The 21,609-nt window shown below is 44.7% G+C and overlaps 1 protein-coding gene across 1 annotated transcript in view; it reads left to right on the forward strand.

Annotated features, from left to right (window-relative positions):
• Positions 1–18,871, forward strand: part of LOC139583284 (uncharacterized) — a 145,321-nt gene extending 126,450 nt beyond the window's left edge. The window contains exons 6-9 of the mRNA XM_071414189.1: positions 1,707–1,824; positions 2,343–2,476; positions 3,226–3,431; positions 17,272–18,871. Coding sequence (XP_071270290.1) covers positions 1,707–1,824; positions 2,343–2,476; positions 3,226–3,431; positions 17,272–18,403 — 1,590 coding nt within the window. The 3' untranslated portion in view covers positions 18,404–18,871. The remainder of the gene's footprint in view (positions 1–1,706; positions 1,825–2,342; positions 2,477–3,225; positions 3,432–17,271) is intronic.
• The last annotated feature ends 2,738 nt before the right edge of the window (positions 18,872–21,609 follow it).

Here is a 21,609-nt window from a genome sequence, read left to right on the forward strand (position 1 = left end):
CTTGTGGAAAGTGCTTCAGGAGGCATGGGGTGAAATCTCTTCAGATTACCTCAACAAATTGACAACTAGAACGCTAAAGGTCTACAAGGCTGTAATTGCTGCAAACAGAGGATTCTTTGACAAAAGCAAAGTTTGAAGGACACAATTATTATTTCAATTAAAAATCATTATTTATAACCTTGTCAACATCTTGACTATATTTCCTATTCATTTTTCAACTTATTTCAAGTATGTTCTCATGGAAAACAAGGACATTTCTATGTGACCCCAAACCTTTGAACGGTAGTGTACATACTGTATATTTACCAAAAAAATACATCGGTGATTGTAAATGATGCAGACTATTACATTGATGGAAGCCACTAATCTATCTGCAATATTAAAGATGATCTACCCCTAAAATAAAAAATAAATAAAAAACGTTCACGCGGCAATAAAAATTATGTCCTATTTCTGTTGGGTTATATAGCAGGATCCAGGACCCGATTGAAGTTTATATGAGGTGGAGTCGAAACACATTGTTAATCTTTTTTCATCATAATAAAGAAGCCATAGTAAAAAACAGACAAACAGACACAGCACTAATATGTAACGCGGGAGACAAAATGTAGGAGCCTTTTTAGGGACGACACCACAGGAAAGCGCTGAAATGGTGCAGAGACAGTGTTGTTGCTTTGATCCTATTTGCTCCATTGTAATTACGCTTTTGAAAATTAAGACTCGAGGGCCAAGGAAAACATCACTATTCTGTTTTAGAGAGAACCTCACACAATAGACATCTGATCTGTCTGCCGCTGGGAGCTGTGGTGACATGTGCAAAAATCTTGTAAAAAAAAAAAAAACGTTGCGTGTCTCCAATGTGGATGTTATGGGGGGGGAAGGTTGAATATTTCAGTTGGAATCTGTAATTTCCCTGACAGAAAGCACAGCTATTGCTGGTTAAGAGAGAGGTATTACACATTTGGGCTGGGTTGTGGGAGCCTTGTTTTCAGGAGGGCTGGGCTGCTCTGCTTTTAGGGAGCTGGTGTCACGCAATGTTTGACAAACAAGGCTTGCACTCTTTGGCCCCCGTGATTCGGTGACATTGGAGAGCCAAGAGCCACTGTAGTGTACTGTAGTGGAATCAGTGTGGTCCGTTCTGTGGCAGACCTTGAGGAATTCAGCAGCAACACAAAATATAAAGCAAAACATATGGACAACAACAACCAGCTGCTCTTTACTGAATCTTTCAGTAAATATGTCACTTTTTTTAAGAGCTGCTGAGGATATTGCTATGAATACCCAATTTAACTCAAGTTGTGTGAAGTCATTCACTGCAATGTTACACTTCATTCAAACAGTCACATTCTTTAAATCAAGTGACATGTATTTCTTTCAAAGTTACTCCAACCACAAAATGACCTAATCGAGATTTGATCCAGCTTTGAAACTCATACAAAATCACACCATTTAGCAGCCTGTTAACCAGACCCATTACAGATATTTTTGGGTCTGCGTGTGAGACCGTCGGGTCGACCCAGTGAACCGCGGCAGAGATTAAGTGGTGAGGGGACCGCTGTTTGCCAACACAATAGGCCAGACCCTGGATCCCATCAATACTTCAAGCAGAGGGCGATCTGGTAATGGGCTGGTGGGGTTATAGGTTATGGTTCTGGGGGGGGCCTCGTTGCGTTATTGTCTCTGTCTCTCTCTCTCTCCCCATGCAGACGGACGTGATGCACCAAAACGTCTTTGATTATGTCCATGTGGACGACCGGCAAGAGTTCAGAAGACAGCTCCACTGGGCCATGAACCCCAGCCAGCACCACTTAGTCTCAGGAACTGGTGTGTATATAAGTACCAGCAACAGTACGGGGGGGGGGGGGGAGTGGCCTAGCAACAGAGGGAGTGAGCGAGCAACGAGTACTGATTCATTAAACAGACTAGACTGCAAATGTTTATTCGTTTTGAAGAGAGGCACTGTAATCAAATGTATCAACTCTGTTCACAACAACCAAGCAGACTCTGTGATTAATGGCCAATGTATGAGTGGAAAGTCCCCACTAAACTATGATGCCTCTCCACGCCAGAAATGGTGTGTGTGTGTGTGTGTGTGTGTGTGTGTGTGTGTGTGTGTGTGTGTGTGTGTGTGTGTGTGTGTGCGTGCGTGCGTGCGTGCGTGCGTGCGTGCGTGCGTGCGTGCGTGCGTGCGTGCGTGCGTGCGTGCGTGCGTGCGTGCGTGCGTGCGTGCGTGCACACAATTTACTCTGCAATGTTCACTTGTAAATGTTTTAGGTCTTGGTCTACTGTATGAAACTGGAAAATCTGCATTGTAGTGAATATTTTTGTATTTTTCTATACAGGTGAGGACTTTGTGGTGAGCAGCCTGTTTCATTCTCAGGAGACGGGGGGAGTCGTTCCTGAGTTCTCCTCTTTTCTCAACCGCTGTTTCATGTCCCGCGTGCGCTGCCTGCTGGACAGCACCTCTGGCTTCCTGGTGAGTGGATTAACCCTGCCAGAGACCCCAGCCAGCCATGATGCTTCTAATGAGAGCTGACTGGGATACACTTCCCAGATGAAAAATCTCCCATTTGGTGTCATATTTGCTGAAATTGTAGCTTGAGTGTAGGTATAAATAGAATGTCCCCATATCCCGGACATAACAGACCAAGGGATTTGGTGTTTGGACACAGATGTATTTACTATTTAGAGCCGTTGGTCCACCTCCCATAGGTCTGACAAGAGCAGTTTGGAGGTTTGGATCTAACAGTGGAAAGTGATGCGGCTTGAAGTTGGCCTTGGGTTTGAACACTGTAGGGAAGGTCAACAGAGTTCCTCCTGTCAAACGGTGTCATAAAGTGCATTTTCTTAATCCAAGTAAAGTGACACAGGGTGGTCATAATGCTTCATGACAGTGTCATAAAGCTTTTTAAAATATGATGAGGAGGAGGGAAAAAAATAACTGTACAGAATTCAGTGTCCCAACTATGGTCGTACTGTTATTTCTCTAGGCTGTTGTGACTGAATGAAAACTGGGCTTGTCTCAATCAAATACGTTATTTTTCTTCATTATTAAAAGTGCCGAGATCGACAAGTTGTATGCAATAATTATTTTTTTAAATTATTATTTCGCTTCAAAGTATAGGCTTCTAAATGGCATCTGGCAGAAATAACTTCTTGACATGGCCGTGTTCTTAGGTGTGCTAAACACTCTTTGTAACCTCTGACCTCGTCTCCCTCTGACAGACCATGCAGATCCAGGGCCGACTCAAGTTCCTCCAAGGACAGAAGAAGAAGTGGGGCTCGGGGGCCCTGCTACCCCCCCAGCTGGCCCTGTTCTGTGTGGCCGTGCCCCTTCTGCTGCCCTCCATCACTGAGATGAAGATGAACAACATGATGATGAGGGGTAGGCACAAGAGTGGAGGGGGCATCATCACTGCACTGGAATATGGGTAAGGAAGGGGGCATCATCACTGCACTGGAATAGAAGGGGACATCATCACTACACTAGAATAGAAGGGGACATCATCACTACACTATAATAGAAGGGGAGGGGACATCATCACTACACTAGAATAGAAGGGGTCATCATCACTACACTAGAATAGAAGGGGACATCATCACTACACTATAATAGAAGGGGAGGGGACATCATCACTACACTAGAATAGAAGGGTAGGGGACATCATCACTACACTAGAATAGAAGGGGTCATCATCACTACACTAGAATAGAAGGGGAGGGGACATCATCACTACACTAGAATAGAAGGGGACATCATCACTACACTAGAATAGAAGGGGGCATCATCACTACACTAGAATAGAAGGGGACATCATCACTGCACTGGAATAGAAGGGGACATCATCACTACACTAGAATAGAAGGGGACATCATCACTACACTGGAATAGAAGGGGAGGGGACATCATCACTACACTAGAATAGAAGGGGAGGGAACATCATCACTACACTAGAATAGAAGGGGACATCATCACTACACTAGAATAGAAGGGGACATCATCACTACACTAGAATAGAAGGGGAGGGGACATCATCACTAAACTAGAATAGAAGGGTAGGGGACATCATCACTACACTAGAATAGAAGGAGTCATCATCACTACACTAGAATAGAAGGGGACATCATCACTACACTATAATAGAAGGGGAGGGGACATCATCACTACACTAGAATAGAAGGGTAGGGGACATCATCACTACACTAGAATAGAAGGGGTCATCATCACTACACTAGAATAGAAGGGGAGGGGACATCATCACTACACTAGAATAGAAGGGGACATCATCACTACACTAGAATAGAAGGGGGCATCATCACTACACTAGAATAGAAGGGGACATCATCACTGCACTGGAATAGAAGGGGACATCATCACTACACTAGAATAGAAGGGGACATCATCACTACACTAGAATAGAAGGGGGCATCATCACTACACTAGAATAGAAGGGGACATCATCACTACACTAGAATAGAAGGGGACATCATCACTACACTAGAATAGAAGGGGACATCATCACTACACTAGAATAGAAGGGGAGGGAACATCATCACTACACTAGAATAGAAGGGGACATCATCACTACACTAGAATAGAAGGGGACATCATCACTACACTAGAATAGAAGGGAACATCATCACTACACTGGAATAGAAGGGGACATCATCACTACACTAGAATAGAAGGGGACATCATCACTACACTGGAATAGAAGGGGACATCATCACTACACTGGAATAGAAGGGGAGGGGACATCATCACTACACTAGAATAGAAGGGTAGGGGACATCATCACTACACTAGAATAGAAGGGGACATCATCACTACACTGGAATAGAAGGGGAGGGGACATCATCACTACACTAGAATAGAAGGGGACATCATCACTACACTAGAATAGAAGGGGACATCATCACTACACTAGAATAGAAGGGGACATCATCACTACACTAGAATAGAAGGGTAGGGGACATCATCACTACACTAGAATAGAAGGGGACATCATCACTACACTATAATAGAAGGGGTCATCATCACTACACTAGAATAGAAGGGGAGGGGACATCATCACTACACTAGAATAGAAGGGGAGGGGACATCATCACTACACTAGAATAGAAGGGGAGGGGTCATCATCACTACACTAGAATAGAAGGGGTCATCATCACTACACTAGAATAGAAGGGGAGGGGACATCATCACTACACTAGAATAGAAGGGGAGGGGACATCATCACTACACTAGAATAGAAGGGGAGGGGACATCATCACTACACTAGAATAGAAGGGGAGGGGACATCATCACTACACTAGAATAGAAGGGGAGGGGACATCATCACTACACTATAATAGAAGGGGACATCATCACTACACTAGAATAGAAGGGGACATCATCACTACACTAGAATAGAAGGGAACATCATCACTACACTAGAATAGAAGGGGACATCATCACTACACTAGAATAGAAGGGGACATCATCACTACACTAGAATAGAAGGGGACATCATCACTACACTAGAATAGAAGGGTAGGGGACATCATCACTACACTAGAATAGAAGGGGACATCATCACTACACTATAATAGAAGGGGTCATCATCACTACACTAGAATAGAAGGGGAGGGGACATCATCACTACACTAGAATAGAAGGGGAGGGGACATCATCACTACACTAGAATAGAAGGGGAGGGGTCATCATCACTACACTAGAATAGAAGGGGTCATCATCACTACACTAGAATAGAAGGGGAGGGGACATCATCACTACACTAGAATAGAAGGGGAGGGGACATCATCACTACACTAGAATAGAAGGGGAGGGGACATCATCACTACACTATAATAGAAGGGGACATCAGCACTACACTAGAATAGAAGGGGACATCATCACTACACTAGAATAGAAGGGAACATCATCACTACACTAGAATAGAAGGGGACATCATCACTACACTAGAATAGAAGGGGACATCATCACTACACTTGAATAGAAGGGGGCATCATCACTACACTAGAATAGAAGGGGACATCATCACTACACTAGAATAGAAGGGGACATCATCACTACACTAGAATAGAAGGGGACATCATCACTACACTAGAATAGAAGGGGACATCATCACTACACTAGAATAGAAGGGGACATCATCACTACACTAGAATAGAAGGGGACATCATCACTACACTAGAATAGAAGGGGACATCATCACTACACTATAATAGAAGGGGAGGGGACATCATCACTACACTAGAATAGAAGGGGGGGGGGGACATCATCACTACACTAGAATAGAAGAGGACACCATCACTACACTAGAATAGAAGGGGAGGGGACATCATCACTACACTAGAATAGAAGGGGAGGGGACATCATCACTACACTATAATAGAAGGGGACATCATCACTACCCTAGAATAGAAGGGGACATCATCACTACACTAGAATAGAAGGGAACATCATCACTACACTAGAATAGAAGGGGACATCATCACTGCACTATAATAGAAGGGGAGGGGACATCATCACTACACTAGAATAGAAGGGGACATCATCACTACACTAGAATAGAAGGGGACATCATCACTACACTAGAATAGAAGGGGACATCATCACTACACTAGAATAGAAGGGGACATCATCACTACACTAGAATAGAAGGGGACATCATCACTACACTAGAATAGAAGAGGATATCATCACTACACTAGAATAGAAGGGAAGGGGACATCATCACTACACTAGAATAGAAGGGGAGGGGACATCATCACTACACTAGAATAGAAGGGGACATCATCACTACATTAGAAGAGAAGGGGACATCACCACTACACTAGAATAGAAGGGGGCATCATCACTACACTAGAATAGAAGAGGACATCATCACTACACTAGAATAGAAGGGGGCATCATCACTACACTAGAATAGAAGGGGACATCATCACTACACTAGAATAGAAGGGGGCATCATCACTACACTAGAATAGAAGGGGACATCATCACTACACTGGAATAGAAGGGGACATCATCACTACACTAGAATAGAAGGGGACATCATCACTACACTAGAATAGAAGGAGACATCATCACTACACTAGAATAGAAGGGGACATCATCACTAAACTAGAATAGAAGAGGACACCATCACTACACTAGAATAGAAGGGGACATCATCACTACACTAGAATAGAAGGGGACATCATCACTACACTATAATAGAAGGGGACATCATCACTACACTAGAATAGAAGCGGAGGGGGCATCATCACTACACTAGAATAGAAGGGGACATCATCACTACACTAGAATAGAAGGGGACATCATCACTACACTAGAATAGAAGGGGACATCATCACTACACTAGAATAGAAGGGGACATCATCACTACACTAGAATAGAAGGGGAAAGGACATCATCACTACACTAGAAGGGGACATCATCACTAAACTAGAATAGAAGGGGACATCATCACTACACTAGAAAAGAAGGGGACATCATCACTACACTAGAATAGAAGGAGACATCATCACTACACTAGAATAGAAGGGGACATCATCACTAAACTAGAATAGAAGAGGACACCATCACTACACTAGACTAGAAGGGGAGGGGACATCATCACTACACTAGAATAGAAGGGTACATCATCACTACACTAGAAGGGGACATCATCACTACACTAGAAGAGGACACCATCACTACACTAGAATAGAAGGGGAGGGGACATCATCACTACACTAGAATAGAAGGGGAGGGGACATCATCACTACACTAGAATAGAAGGGTACATCATCACTACACTAGACTAGAAGGGGACATCATCACTACACTAGAATAGAAGAGGACACCATCACTACACTAGACTAGAAGGGGACATCATCACTACACTAGAAGGGGACATCATCACTACACTAGAATAGAAGGGGAGGGGACATCGTCACTACACGAGAATAGAAGAGGACATCATCACTACACTAGAAGGGGACATCATCACTACACTAGAATATAAGGGGACATCATCACTACACTAGAATAGAAGGGGATCATCATCACTACACTAGAATAGAAGGGGACATCATCACTACACTAGAATAGAAGGGGACATCATCACTACACTAGAATAGAAGGGGACATCATCACTACACTAGAATAGAAGGGGACATCATCACTACACTATAATAGAAGGGGAGGGGACATCATCACTACACTAGAATAGAAGGGGGGGGGGACATCATCACTACACTAGAATAGAAGGGGACATCATCACTACACTATAATAGAAGGGGAGGGGACATCATCACTACACTAGAATAGAAGGGGAGGGGACATCATCACTACACTATAATAGAAGGGGACATCATCACTACCCTAGAATAGAAGGGGACATCATCACTACACTAGAATAGAAGGGAACATCATCACTACACTAGAATAGAAGGGGACATCATCACTGCACTATAATAGAAGGGGAGGGGACATCATCACTACACTAGAATAGAAGGGGACATCATCACTACACTAGAATAGAAGGGGACATCATCACTACACTAGAATAGAAGGGGACATCATCACTACACTAGAATAGAAGGGGACATCATCACTACACTAGACTAGAAGGGGACATCATCACTACACTAGAATAGAAGAGGACACCATCACTACACTAGACTAGAAGGGGACATCATCACTACACTAGAAGGGGACATCATCACTACACTAGAATAGAAGGGGAGGGGACATCATCACTACACTAGAATAGAAGAGGACATCATCACTACACTAGAAGGGGACATCATCACTACACTAGAATATAAGGGGACATCATCACTACACTAGAATAGAAGGGGACATCATCACTACACTAGAATAGAAGGGGACATCATCACTACACTAGAATAGAAGGGGACATCATCACTACACTAGAATAGAAGGGGACATCATCACTACACTATAATAGAAGGGGAGGGGACATCATCACTACACTAGAATAGAAGGGGGGGGGGGACATCATCACTACACTAGAATAGAAGGGGACATCATCACTACACTATAATAGAAGGGGAGGGGACATCATCACTACACTAGAATAGAAGGGGAGGGGACATCATCACTACACTATAATAGAAGGGGACATCATCACTACCCTAGAATAGAAGGGGACATCATCACTACACTAGAATAGAAGGGAACATCATCACTACACTAGAATAGAAGGGGACATCATCACTGCACTATAATAGAAGGGAAGAGGACATCATCACTACACTAGAAGGGGACATCATCACTACACTAGAATATAAGGGGACATCATCACTACACTAGAATAGAAGGGGACATCATCACTACACTAGAATAGAAGGGGACATCATCACTACACTAGAATAGAAGGGGACATCATCACTACACTAGAATAGAAGGGGACATCATCACTACACTATAATAGAAGGGGAGGGGACATCATCACTACACTAGAATAGAAGGGGGGGGGGGACATCATCACTACACTAGAATAGAAGGGGACATCATCACTACACTATAATAGAAGGGGAGGGGACATCATCACTACACTAGAATAGAAGGGGAGGGGACATCATCACTACACTATAATAGAAGGGGACATCATCACTACCCTAGAATAGAAGGGGACATCATCACTACACTAGAATAGAAGGGAACATCATCACTACACTAGAATAGAAGGGGACATCATCACTGCACTATAATAGAAGGGGAGGGGACATCATCACTACACTAGAATAGAAGGGGACATCATCACTACACTAGAATAGAAGGGGACATCATCACTACAGTAGAATAGAAGGGGACATCATCACTACACTAGAATAGAAGGGTACATCATCACTACACTAGACTAGAAGGGGACATCATCACTACACTAGAATAGAAGAGGACACCATCACTACACTAGACTAGAAGGGGACATCATCACTACACTAGAAGGGGACATCATCACTACACTAGAATAGAAGGGGAGGGGACATCATCACTACACTAGAATAGAAGAGGACATCATCACTACACTAGAAGGGGACATCATCACTACACTAGAATAGAAGGGGAGGGGACATCATCACTACACTAGAATAGAAGAGGATATCATCACTACACTAGAATAGAAGGGAAGGGGACATCATCACTACACTAGAATAGAAGGGGAGGGGACATCATCACTACACGAGAAGAGAAGGGGACATCATCACTACACTAGAATAGAAGGGGACATCATCACTACACTAGAATAGAAGGGGGCATCATCACTACACTAGAATAGAAGAGGACATCATCACTACACTAGAATAGAAGGGGGCATCATCACTACACTAGAATAGAAGGGGACATCATCACTACACTAGAATAGAAGGGGGCATCATCACTACACTAGAATAGAAGGGGACATCATCACTACACTGGAATAGAAGGGGACATCATCACTACACTAGAATAGAAGGGGACATCATCACTACACTAGAATAGAAGGAGACATCATCACTACACTAGAATAGAAGGGGACATCATCACTAAACTAGAATAGAAGAGGACACCATCACTACACTAGAATAGAAGGGGACATCATCACTACACTAGAATAGAAGGGGACATCATCACTACACTATAATAGAAGGGGACATCATCACTACACTAGAATAGAAGGGGAGGGGGCATCATCACTACACTAGAATAGAAGGGGACATCATCACTACACTAGAATAGAAGGGGACATCATCACTACACTAGAATAGAAGGGGACATCATCACTACACTAGAATAGAAGGGGACATCATCACTACACTAGAATAGAAGGGGAGAGGACATCATCACTACACTAGAAGGGGACATCATCACTAAACTAGAATAGAAGGGGACATCATCACTACACTAGAATAGAAGGGGACATCATCACTACACTAGAATAGAAGGAGACATCATCACTACACTAGAATAGAAGGGGACATCATCACTAAACTAGAATAGAAGAGGACACCATCACTACACTAGAAGGGGAGGGGACATCATCACTACACTAGAATAGAAGGGTACATCATCACTACACTAGAAGGGGACATCATCACTACACTAGAAGAGGACACCATCACTACACTAGAATAGAAGGGGAGGGGACATCATCACTACACTAGAATAGAAGGGGAGGGGACATCATCACTACACTAGAATAGAAGGGTACATCATCACTACACTAGACTAGAAGGGGACATCATCACTACACTAGAATAGAAGAGGACACCATCACTACACTAGACTAGAAGGGGACATCATCACTACACTAGAAGGGGACATCATCACTACACTAGAATAGAAGGGGAGGGGACATCATCACTACACTAGAATAGAAGAGGACATCATCACTACACTAGACTAGAAGGGGACATCATCACTACACTAGAATAGAAGGGGACATCATCACTACACTAGAATAGAAGGGGAGGGGACATCATCACTACACTAGAATAGAAGGGTACATCATCACTACACTAGACTAGAAGGGGACATCATCACTAAACTAGAATAGGACACCATCACTACACTAGACTAGAAGGGGACATCATCACTACACTAGAATAGAAGGGGACATCATCACTACACTAGAATAGAAGGGGACATCATCACTACACTAGAATAGAAGGGGACATCATCACTACACTAGAATAGAAGGGGACATCATCACTACGCTAGAATAGAAGGGGACATCATCACTACACTAGAATAGAAGGGGACATCATCACTACACTAGAATAGAAGGGGACATCATCACTACACTAGAATAGAAGGGGACATCATCACTACACTAGAATAGAAGGGGGCATCATCACTACACTAGAATAGAAGGGGACATCATCACTACACTAGAATAGAAGGGGACATCATCACTACACTAGAATAGAAGGGGACATCATCACTACACTGGAATAGAAGGGGACATCATCACTACACTAGAATAGAAGGGGACATCATCACTACGCTAGAATAGAAGGGGACATCATCACTACGCTAGAATAGAAGGGGACATCATAACTACACTAGAATAGAAGGGGAGGGGACATCATCACTACACTAGAATAGAAGGGGAGGGGACATCATCACTACCCTAGAATAGAAGGGGAGGGGACATCATCACTACACTAGAATAGAAGGGGAGGGGACATCATCACTACACTAGAATAGAAGGGGAGGGGACATCATCACTACACTATAATAGAAGGGGAGGGGACATCATCACTACACTAGAATAGAAGGGGAGGGGACATCATCACTACACTATAATAGAAGGGGACATCATCACTACCCTAGAATAGAAGGGAACATCATCACTACACTAGAATAGAAGGGGACATCATCACTGCACTATAATAGAAGGGGAGGGGACATCATCACTGCACTAGAATAGAAGGGGAGGGGACATCATCACTACACTAGAATAGAAGGGGACATCATCACTACACTAGAATAGAAGGGGACATCATCACTACACTAGAATAGAAGGGGACATCATCACTACACTAGAATAGAAGGGGACATCATCACTACACTAGAATAGAAGAGGACATCATCACTACACTAGAATAGAAGGGAAGGGGACATCATCACTACACTAGAATAGAAGGGGAGGGGACATCATCACTACACTAGAATAGAAGGGGGCATCATCACTACACTAGAATAGAAGGGGACATCATCACTACACTAGAATAGAAGGGGGCATCATCACTACACTAGAATAGAAGAGGACATCATCACTACACTAGAATAGAAGGGGGCATCATCACTACACTAGAATAGAAGGGGACATCATCACTACACTAGAATAGAAGGGGGCATCATCACTACACTAGAATAGAAGGGGACATCATCACTACACTGGAATAGAAGGGGACATCATCACTACACTAGAAGAGAAGGGGACATCATCACTACACTAGAATAGAAGGAGACATCATCACTACACTAGAATAGAAGGGGACATCATCACTAAACTAGAATAGAAGAGGACACCATCACTACACTAGAATAGAAGGGGACATCATCACTACACTAGAATAGAAGGGGACATCATCACTACACTATAATAGAAGGGGACATCATCACTACACTAGAATAGAAGGGGAGGGGGCATCATCACTACACTAGAATAGAAGGGGACATCATCACTACACTAGAATAGAAGGGGACATCATCACTACACTAGAATAGAAGGGGACATCATCACTACACTAGAATAGAAGGGGACATCATCACTACACTAGAATAGAAGGGGAGAGGACATCATCACTACACTAGACTAGAAGGGGACATCATCACTAAACTAGAATAGAAGGGGACATCATCACTACACTAGAATAGAAGGGGACATCATCACTACACTAGAATAGAAGGAGACATCATCACTACACTAGAATAGAAGGGGACAATCATCACTAAACTAGAATAGAAGAGGACACCATCACTACACTAGACTAGAAGGGGAGGGGACATCATCACTACACTAGAATAGAAGGGTACATCATCACTACACTAGACTAGAAGGGGACATCATCACTAGACTAGAAGGGGACATCATCACTACACTAGAAGAGGACACCATCACTACACTAGAATAGAAGGGGAGGGGACATCATCACTACACTAGAATAGAAGGGGAGGGGACATCATCACTACACTAGAATAGAAGGGTACATCATCACTACACTAGACTAGAAGGGGACATCATCACTACACTAGAATAGAAGAGGACACCATCACTACACTAGACTAGAAGGGGACATCATCACTACACTAGACTAGAAGGGGACATCATCACTACACTAGAATATAAGGGGAGGGGACATCATCACTACACTAGAATAGAAGAGGACATCATCACTACACTAGACTAGAAGGGGACATCATCACTACACTAGAATAGAAGGGGAGGGGACATCATCACTACACTAGAATAGAAGGGGAGGGGACATCATCACTACACTAGAATAGAAGGGTACATCATCACTACACTAGACTAGAAGGGGACATCATCACTAAACTAGAATAGGACACCATCACTACACTAGAAGGGGACATCATCACTACACTAGAATAGAAGGGGACATCATCACTACACTAGAATAGAAGGGGACATCATCACTACACTAGAATAGAAGGGGACATCATCACTACACTAGAATAGAAGGGGACATCATCACTACACTAGAATAGAAGGGGACATCATCACTACACTAGAATAGAAGGGGACATCATCACTACACTAGAATAGAAGGGGACATCATCACTACACTAGAATAGAAGGGGACATCATCACTACACTAGAATAGAAGGGGACATCATCACTACACTAGAATAGAAGGGGACATCATCACTACACTAGAATAGAAGGGGACATCATCACTACACTGGAATAGAAGGGGACATCATCACTACACTAGAATAGAAGGGGACATCATCACTACGCTAGAATAGAAGGGGACATCATCACTACACTAGAATAGAAGGGGACATCATAACTACACTAGAATAGAAGGGGAGGGGACATCATCACTACACTAGAATAGAAGGGGAGGGGACATCATCACTACACTAGAATATAAGGGGAGGGGACATCATCACTACACTAGAATAGAAGGGGAGGGGACATCATCACTACACTAGAATAGAAGGGGAGGGGACATCATCACTACACTATAATAGAAGGGGAGGGGACATCATCACTACACTAGAATAGAAGGGGAGGGGACATCATCACTACACTAGACTAGAAGGGAAGGGGACATCATCACTACACTAGAATAGAAGGGGAGGGGACATCATCACTACACTAGAATAGAAGGGGACATCATCACTACACTAGAATAGAAGGGAAGGGGACATCATCACTACACTAGAATAGAAGGGGAGGGGACATCATCACTACACTAGAATAGAAGGGGAGGGGACATCATCACTACACTAGAATAGAAGGGAAGGGGACATCATCACTACACTAGAATAGAAGGGAAGGGGACATCATCACTACACTAGAATAGAAGGGGACATCATCACCACACTAGAATAGAAGGGGACATCATCACTACACTAGAATAGAAGGGGACATCATCACTACACTATAATAGAAGGGGACATCATCACTACACTAGAATAGAAGGGGAGGGGACATCATCACTACACTAGACTAGAAGGGAAGGGGACATCATCACTACACTAGAATAGAAGGGGAGGGGACATCATCACTACACTATAATAGAAGGGGACATCATCACTACACTAGAATAGAAGGGGACATCATCACTACACTAGAATAGAAGGGGGCATCATCACTACACTAGAATAGAAGGGGACATCATCACTACACTAGAATAGAAGGGGACATCATCACTACACTAGAATAGAAGGGGACATCATCACTACACTAGAATAGAAGGGGACATCATCACTACACTAGAATAGAAGGGGACATCATCACTACACTAGAATAGAAGGGGACATCATCACTACACTAGAATAGAAGGGGACATCATCACTACACTAGAATAGAAGGGGACATCATCACTACACTAGAATAGAAGGGGATATCATCACTACACTAGAATAGAAGGGGAGGGGACATCATCACTAAACTAGAATAGAAGGGGACATCATCACTACACTATAATAGTTATGCTGAGGAAGACTAGCTAGTTAGCTACCACTCACCCGTGTTGTAGGGGTGGGGGAGGGGTCAAGGGACGTGAGTGGTCCACTTCGTTGTGAAATCTCGACCAATCACAGCAAGCACTGCGTCACTCCAGGGGCTTTTAGCAGTGCCTGCTACTGCCTATGCAGTATATTGTAAAGAAAAATGTATATACTGCATAGCGAAAGTGATGTCAATCAATCAAATGTATTTATAAAGCCCTACTTACATCAGCGGATGTCACAAAGTGCTGTACAGAAACCCAACCTTAAACCACAAACAGCAAGCAATGCAGATGTAGAAGCACGGTGGCTAGGAAAAACTCCCCACAAAGGCAAGAACCTAGGAAGAAACCTAGAGAGGAACCAGGCTCTGAGGAGTGGCCAGTTCTCTTCTGGCTGTGCCGGGTGGAGATTATAACAGAACATGGCCAAGATGTTCAAACGTTCATAGATGACCAGCAGGGTCAAATAATAATAATCACAGTGGTTATAGAGGGTGCAACAGGTCAGCACCTCAGGAGTAAGTTGGCTTTTCATAGGCGATCACGGTTATGTGTGGTTATGGAAACTCATCTCAAAAGGTTCCAGCCTGGATCAAAGCCCAGGACTAATAATGCCACTGTCATTCTCCCGGTATAATCTCTGTCATTCTTCCTGTATCATCTCTGTCATTCTCCCTGTATCATCTCTGTCATTCTTCCTGTATAATCTCTGTCATTCTTCCTGTATCATCTCTGTCATTCTTCCTGTATCATCTCTGTCATTCTCCCTGTATCATCTTTGTCATTCTCCCTGTATCATCTCTGTCATTCTCCCTGTATCATCTTTGTCATTCTCCCTGTATCATCTTTGTCATTCTCCCTGTATCATCTCTGTCATTCTCCCTGTATCATCTCTGTCATTCTTTCTGTATCATCTCTGTCATTCTCCCTGTATCATCTCTGTCATTCTCCCTGTATCATCTCTGTCATTCTTCCTGTATAATCTCTGTCATTCTTCCTGTATCATCTCTGTCATTCTTCCTGTATCATCTCTGTCATTCTCCCTGTATCATCTCTGTCATTCTCCCTGTATCATCTCTGTCATTCTTCCTGTATCATCTCTGTCATTCTTCCTGTATCATCTTTGTCATTCTCCCTGTATCATCTCTGTCATTCTCCCTGTATCATCTTTGTCATTCTCCCTGTATCATCTCTGTCATTCTCCCTGTATCATCTTTGTCATTCTCCCTGTATCATCTCTGTCATTCTCCCTGTATCATCTTTGTCATTCTCCCTGTATCATCTCTGTCATTCTCCCTGTATCATCTCTGTCATTCTCCCTGTATCATCTCTGTCATTCTCCCTGTATCATCTCTGTCATTCTCCCTGTATCATCTCTGTCATTCTCCCTGTATCATCTCTGTCATTCTCCCTGTATCATCTCTGTCATTCTCCCTGTATCATCTCTGTCATTCTCCCTGTATCATCTCTGTCATTCTTCCTGTATCATCTCTGTCATTTTCCCTGTATCAAATGCATCACACTAATCTCCCTCCCTCTCTCTCTTCCTCCATGTTGCAGTGAGAGAGAGGAGCAGTTGAGGAGGCAGGCTGGCAGTGCGGGGGGGATGGTCGATGGCGGGGACCCGCTGCTCCTCAACTGCACCAAACTTGGGGGTCCCCAGCAGCGCCGCCACGCCCCCTGGACGCCCCTCTCCAAAGACAGCCTCAAGTACAAGACAGAGGGGGGCTATTCTGGACAGGACGAGCCCCTCAACTACTGCAAGACCTCCATGGGCGGTGCCCCCCACCACAAAGGCCCAGGCCTGGACTCCCTGTGGCCCATGCGGCCTGCCTCGGGGCCCATCCGGGGGGGACAAGGTGGCGGCTACACCCCCTCTAATCGACTCGGGAAGGGTGGGCACTATGGCAAGCCCTACCGCATGTCCCCCAGCATGTGCCACGGAGGAGGGCGAGGTGGTGAAATCTACGTGCCCAGGATGTACGAGAGCCTCGAGAGCTCCGGCGAGTTGGACCTGTACTGCGTGGGAGAGGCGGTGAAGAGCGAGTGCTACGGCAACCTCCTGTTGCCTGAGATGCCCATCAAGGTGGAGCAGGACTCGGATTCGGAGAACGGCTGCGACGCGTATGGCCGTCCGTGGCCCTGCCGGGAGCCCTTGGACCACCGCTACCACAATGGCAACAGCTATGTCGACAACAACGGCCTCCATATGAAGTCGGAGGCGGAATACTACGAACAGTACTCGCCGTGCCAGAGGGGCAAGGCGGGCATCAGCCCCATCAGCCCGCCCTACAACAACGGCCCCTTCCAGAACTATAATAACATGGGGGGCGGCAGGCCCTTGAAGAGTGTGGTCAATAAGGACCAGTCCCAGTTCAGTCCCCAGAGGTTGTCCCACTCAGACCCCCTCTGTAGCAGCCAAAGCATCAACTGCATCGACGTTTACGCAAGCGGCCCCATGGAGCACAACAACAAGGGCTACATGCAGCAGCAGGACAAGTTGGACTACGAGTTTAAAGGTCACGGACCGCGCCAGACCATCAAGCAGGAGCCCGTGGACTCACCCCAGTGGTCGGACGGCAGCGGACACGACATGAGCCATGCCGTGGGACACTCTCAGAGGAACGTTATGCCCCACCGTGTGATGAATGCTGGGCAGCACAAAGCCAACCCTTGTGTTTATATGCAATAGACGTTGATCCGCCCCATACTTCCTCATTCACCAGCATAACACATTGGCAGAAGACATGCAGGGTATGGCTCAGGTTTAAAGACTAGTGTGTTGGAGACAATCAAAGAAAGGAATGGGGGGGGGGGTTCTATCTCGATTTGTTTTGATGAATGGAATAAATTGTAGTTATTTATCCAAAGCACTTTTGATATAGTGATTCAAATATTTTCTAGAGTCACATTTCTGTTTGTGTTGTGTGTGTATACCTGCATTTTCTGGAGGCTTATACATGTGTATATATATACAGTGTAGAAAATACACAGAACACAGAATTGGGTGATACAGGATGAGAGAGAGAGAGAGAGAGTGATTTTGCTGTTAACATTTGACCTCAATAAATTATTTTCTGTCAAGGTCGGTTTACCCAAAGAGGTCTGTGACGTGCATGCTCTTTTCAGTCAGGAACAATCAATTAAAGGTTCAAATGAATACGCTCCAGTCTAGGTATGTGTGTGACGTGTCTATGTGAGAGAGTGTATGTGTGTGACGTGTCTATGTGAGAGAGTGTATGTGTGTGACGTGTCTACGTGAGAGAGAGTATGTGTGTGACGTGTCTACGTGAGAGAGTGTATGTGTGTGACGTGTCTACGTGAGAGTGTATGTGTGTGACGTGTCTACGTGAGAGAGTGTATGTGTGTGACGTGTCTACGTGAGAGAGTGTATGTGTGTGACGTGTCTACGTGAGAGTGTATGTGTGTGACGTGTCTATGTGAGAGAGAGTATGTGTGTGACGTGTCTACGTGAGAGAGTGTATGTGTGTGACGTGTCTACGTGAGAGAGTGTATGTGTGTGACGTGTACGTGAGAGTGTATGTGTGTGACGTGTCTATGTGAGAGAGAGTATGTGTGTGACGTGTCTACGTGAGAGAGTGTATGTGTGTGACGTGTCTATGTGAGAGAGAGTATGTGTGTGACGTGTCTACGTGAGAGAGAGTATGTGTGTGACGTGTCTACGTGAGAGAGTATGTGTGTGACGTGTCTATGTGAGAGAGAGTATGTGTGTGACGTGTCTACGTGAGAGAGAGTATGTGTGTGACGTGTCTACGTGAGAGAGTGTATGTGTGTGACGTGTCTACGTGAGAGTGTATGTGTGTGACGTGTCTATGTGAGAGAGAGTATGTGTGTGACGTGTCTATGTGAGAGAGAGTATGTGTGTGACGTGTCTATGTGAGAGAGTGTATGTGTGTGACGTGTCTACGTGAGAGAGAGTATGTGTGTGACGTGTCTACGTGAGAGAGTGTATGTGTGTGACGTGTCTACGTGAGAGAGAGTATGTGTGTGACGTGTCTACGTGAGAGAGAGTATGTGTGTGACGTGTCTATGTGAGAGTGTATGTGTGTGACGTGTCTACCTGAGAGTGTATGTGTGTGACGTGTCTACGTGAGAGAGAGTATGTGTGTGACGTGTCTACGTGAGAGAGAGTATGTGTGTGACGTGTCTACGGGAGAGAGTGTATGTGTGTGACGTGTCTACGTGAGAGAGAGTATGTGTGTGACGTGTCTACGTGAGAGAGAGTATGTGTGTGACGTGTCTACGTGAGAGAGTGTATGTGTGTGACGTGTCTATGTGAGAGAGTGTATGTGTGTGACGTGTCTACGTGAGAGTGTATGTGTGTGACGTGTCTACGTGAGAGAGAGTATGTGTGTGACGTGTCTACGTGAGAGAGTGTATGTGTGTGACGTGTCTATGTGAGAGAGTGTATGTGTGTGACGTGTCTACGTGAGAGTGTATGTGTGTGACGTGTCTACGTGAGAGTGTATGTGTGTGACGTGTCTATGTGAGAGAGAGTATGTGTGTGACGTGTCTAGAGAGTGTATGTGTGTGACGTGTCTATGTGAGAGAGAGTATGTGTGTGACGTGTCTACGTGAGAGAGTGTATGTGTGTGACGTGTCTACGTGAGAGTGTATGTGTGTGACGTGTCTATGTGAGAGAGTGTATGTGTGTGACGTGTCTACGTGAGAGTGTATGTGTGTGACGTGTCTACGTGAGAGAGTGTATGTGTGTGACGTGTCTATGTGAGAGAGTGTATGTGTGTGACGTGTCTACGTGAGAGAGTGTATGTGTGTGACGTGTCTACGTGAGTAGAGTGTATGTGTGTGACGTGTCTACGTGAGAGAGTGTATGTGTGTGACGTGTCTACGTGAGAGAGAGTATGTGTGTGACGTGTCTACGTGAGTGAGAGAGTGTATGTGTGTGACGTGTCTATGTGAGAGAGAGTATGTGTGTGACGTGTCTACGTGAGAGAGAGTATGTGTGTGACGTGTCTACGTGAGAGAGTGTATGTGTGTGACGTGTCTACGTGAGAGAGAGTATGTGTGTGACGTGTCTACGTGAGAGAGAGTATGTGTGTGACGTGTCTATGTGAGAGAGAGTATGTGTGTGACGTGTCTATGTGAGAGAGTGTATGTGTGTGACGTGTCTATGTGAGAGAGAGTATGTGTGTGACGTGTCTATGTGAGAGAGAGTATGTGTGTGACGTGTCTACGTGAGAGAGTGTATGTGTGTGACGTGTCTATGTGAGAGAGAGTATGTGTGTGACGTGTCTACGTGAGAGAGTGTATGTGTGTGACGTGTCTACGTGAGAGAGAGTATGTGTGTGACGTGTCTACGTGAGAGAGAGTATGTGTGTGACGTGTCTACGTGAGAGAGTGTATGTGTGTGACGTGTCTACGTGAGAGAGAGTATGTGTGTGACGTGTCTACGTGAGAGAGAGTATGTGTGTGACGTGTCTACGTGAGAGAGTGTATGTGTGTGACGTGTCTACGTGAGAGAGAGTATGTGTGTGACGTGTCTACGTGAGAGAGAGTATGTGTGTGACGTGTCTATGTGAGAGAGTGTATGTGTGTGACGTGTCTACGTGAGAGAGAGTATGTGTGTGACGTGTCTACGTGAGAGAGAGTATGTGTGTGACGTGTCTACGTGAGAGAGTGTATGTGTGTGACGTGTCTACGTGAGAGAGTGTATGTGTGTGACGTGTCTACGTGAGAGAGAGTATGTGTGTGACGTGTCTACGTGAGAGAGGGTATGTGTGTGACGTGTCTACGTGAGAGTGTATGTGTGTGATGTGTCTACGTGAGAGAGTGTATGTGTGTGACGTGTCTACGTGAGAGAGAGTATGTGTGTGACGTGTCTACGTGAGAGAGAGTATGTGTGTGACGTGTCTACGT

Source organism: Salvelinus alpinus, chromosome 8, assembly GCF_045679555.1.
Source record: "Salvelinus alpinus chromosome 8, SLU_Salpinus.1, whole genome shotgun sequence".
Taxonomy (NCBI): Eukaryota; Metazoa; Chordata; class Actinopteri; order Salmoniformes; family Salmonidae; genus Salvelinus; species Salvelinus alpinus.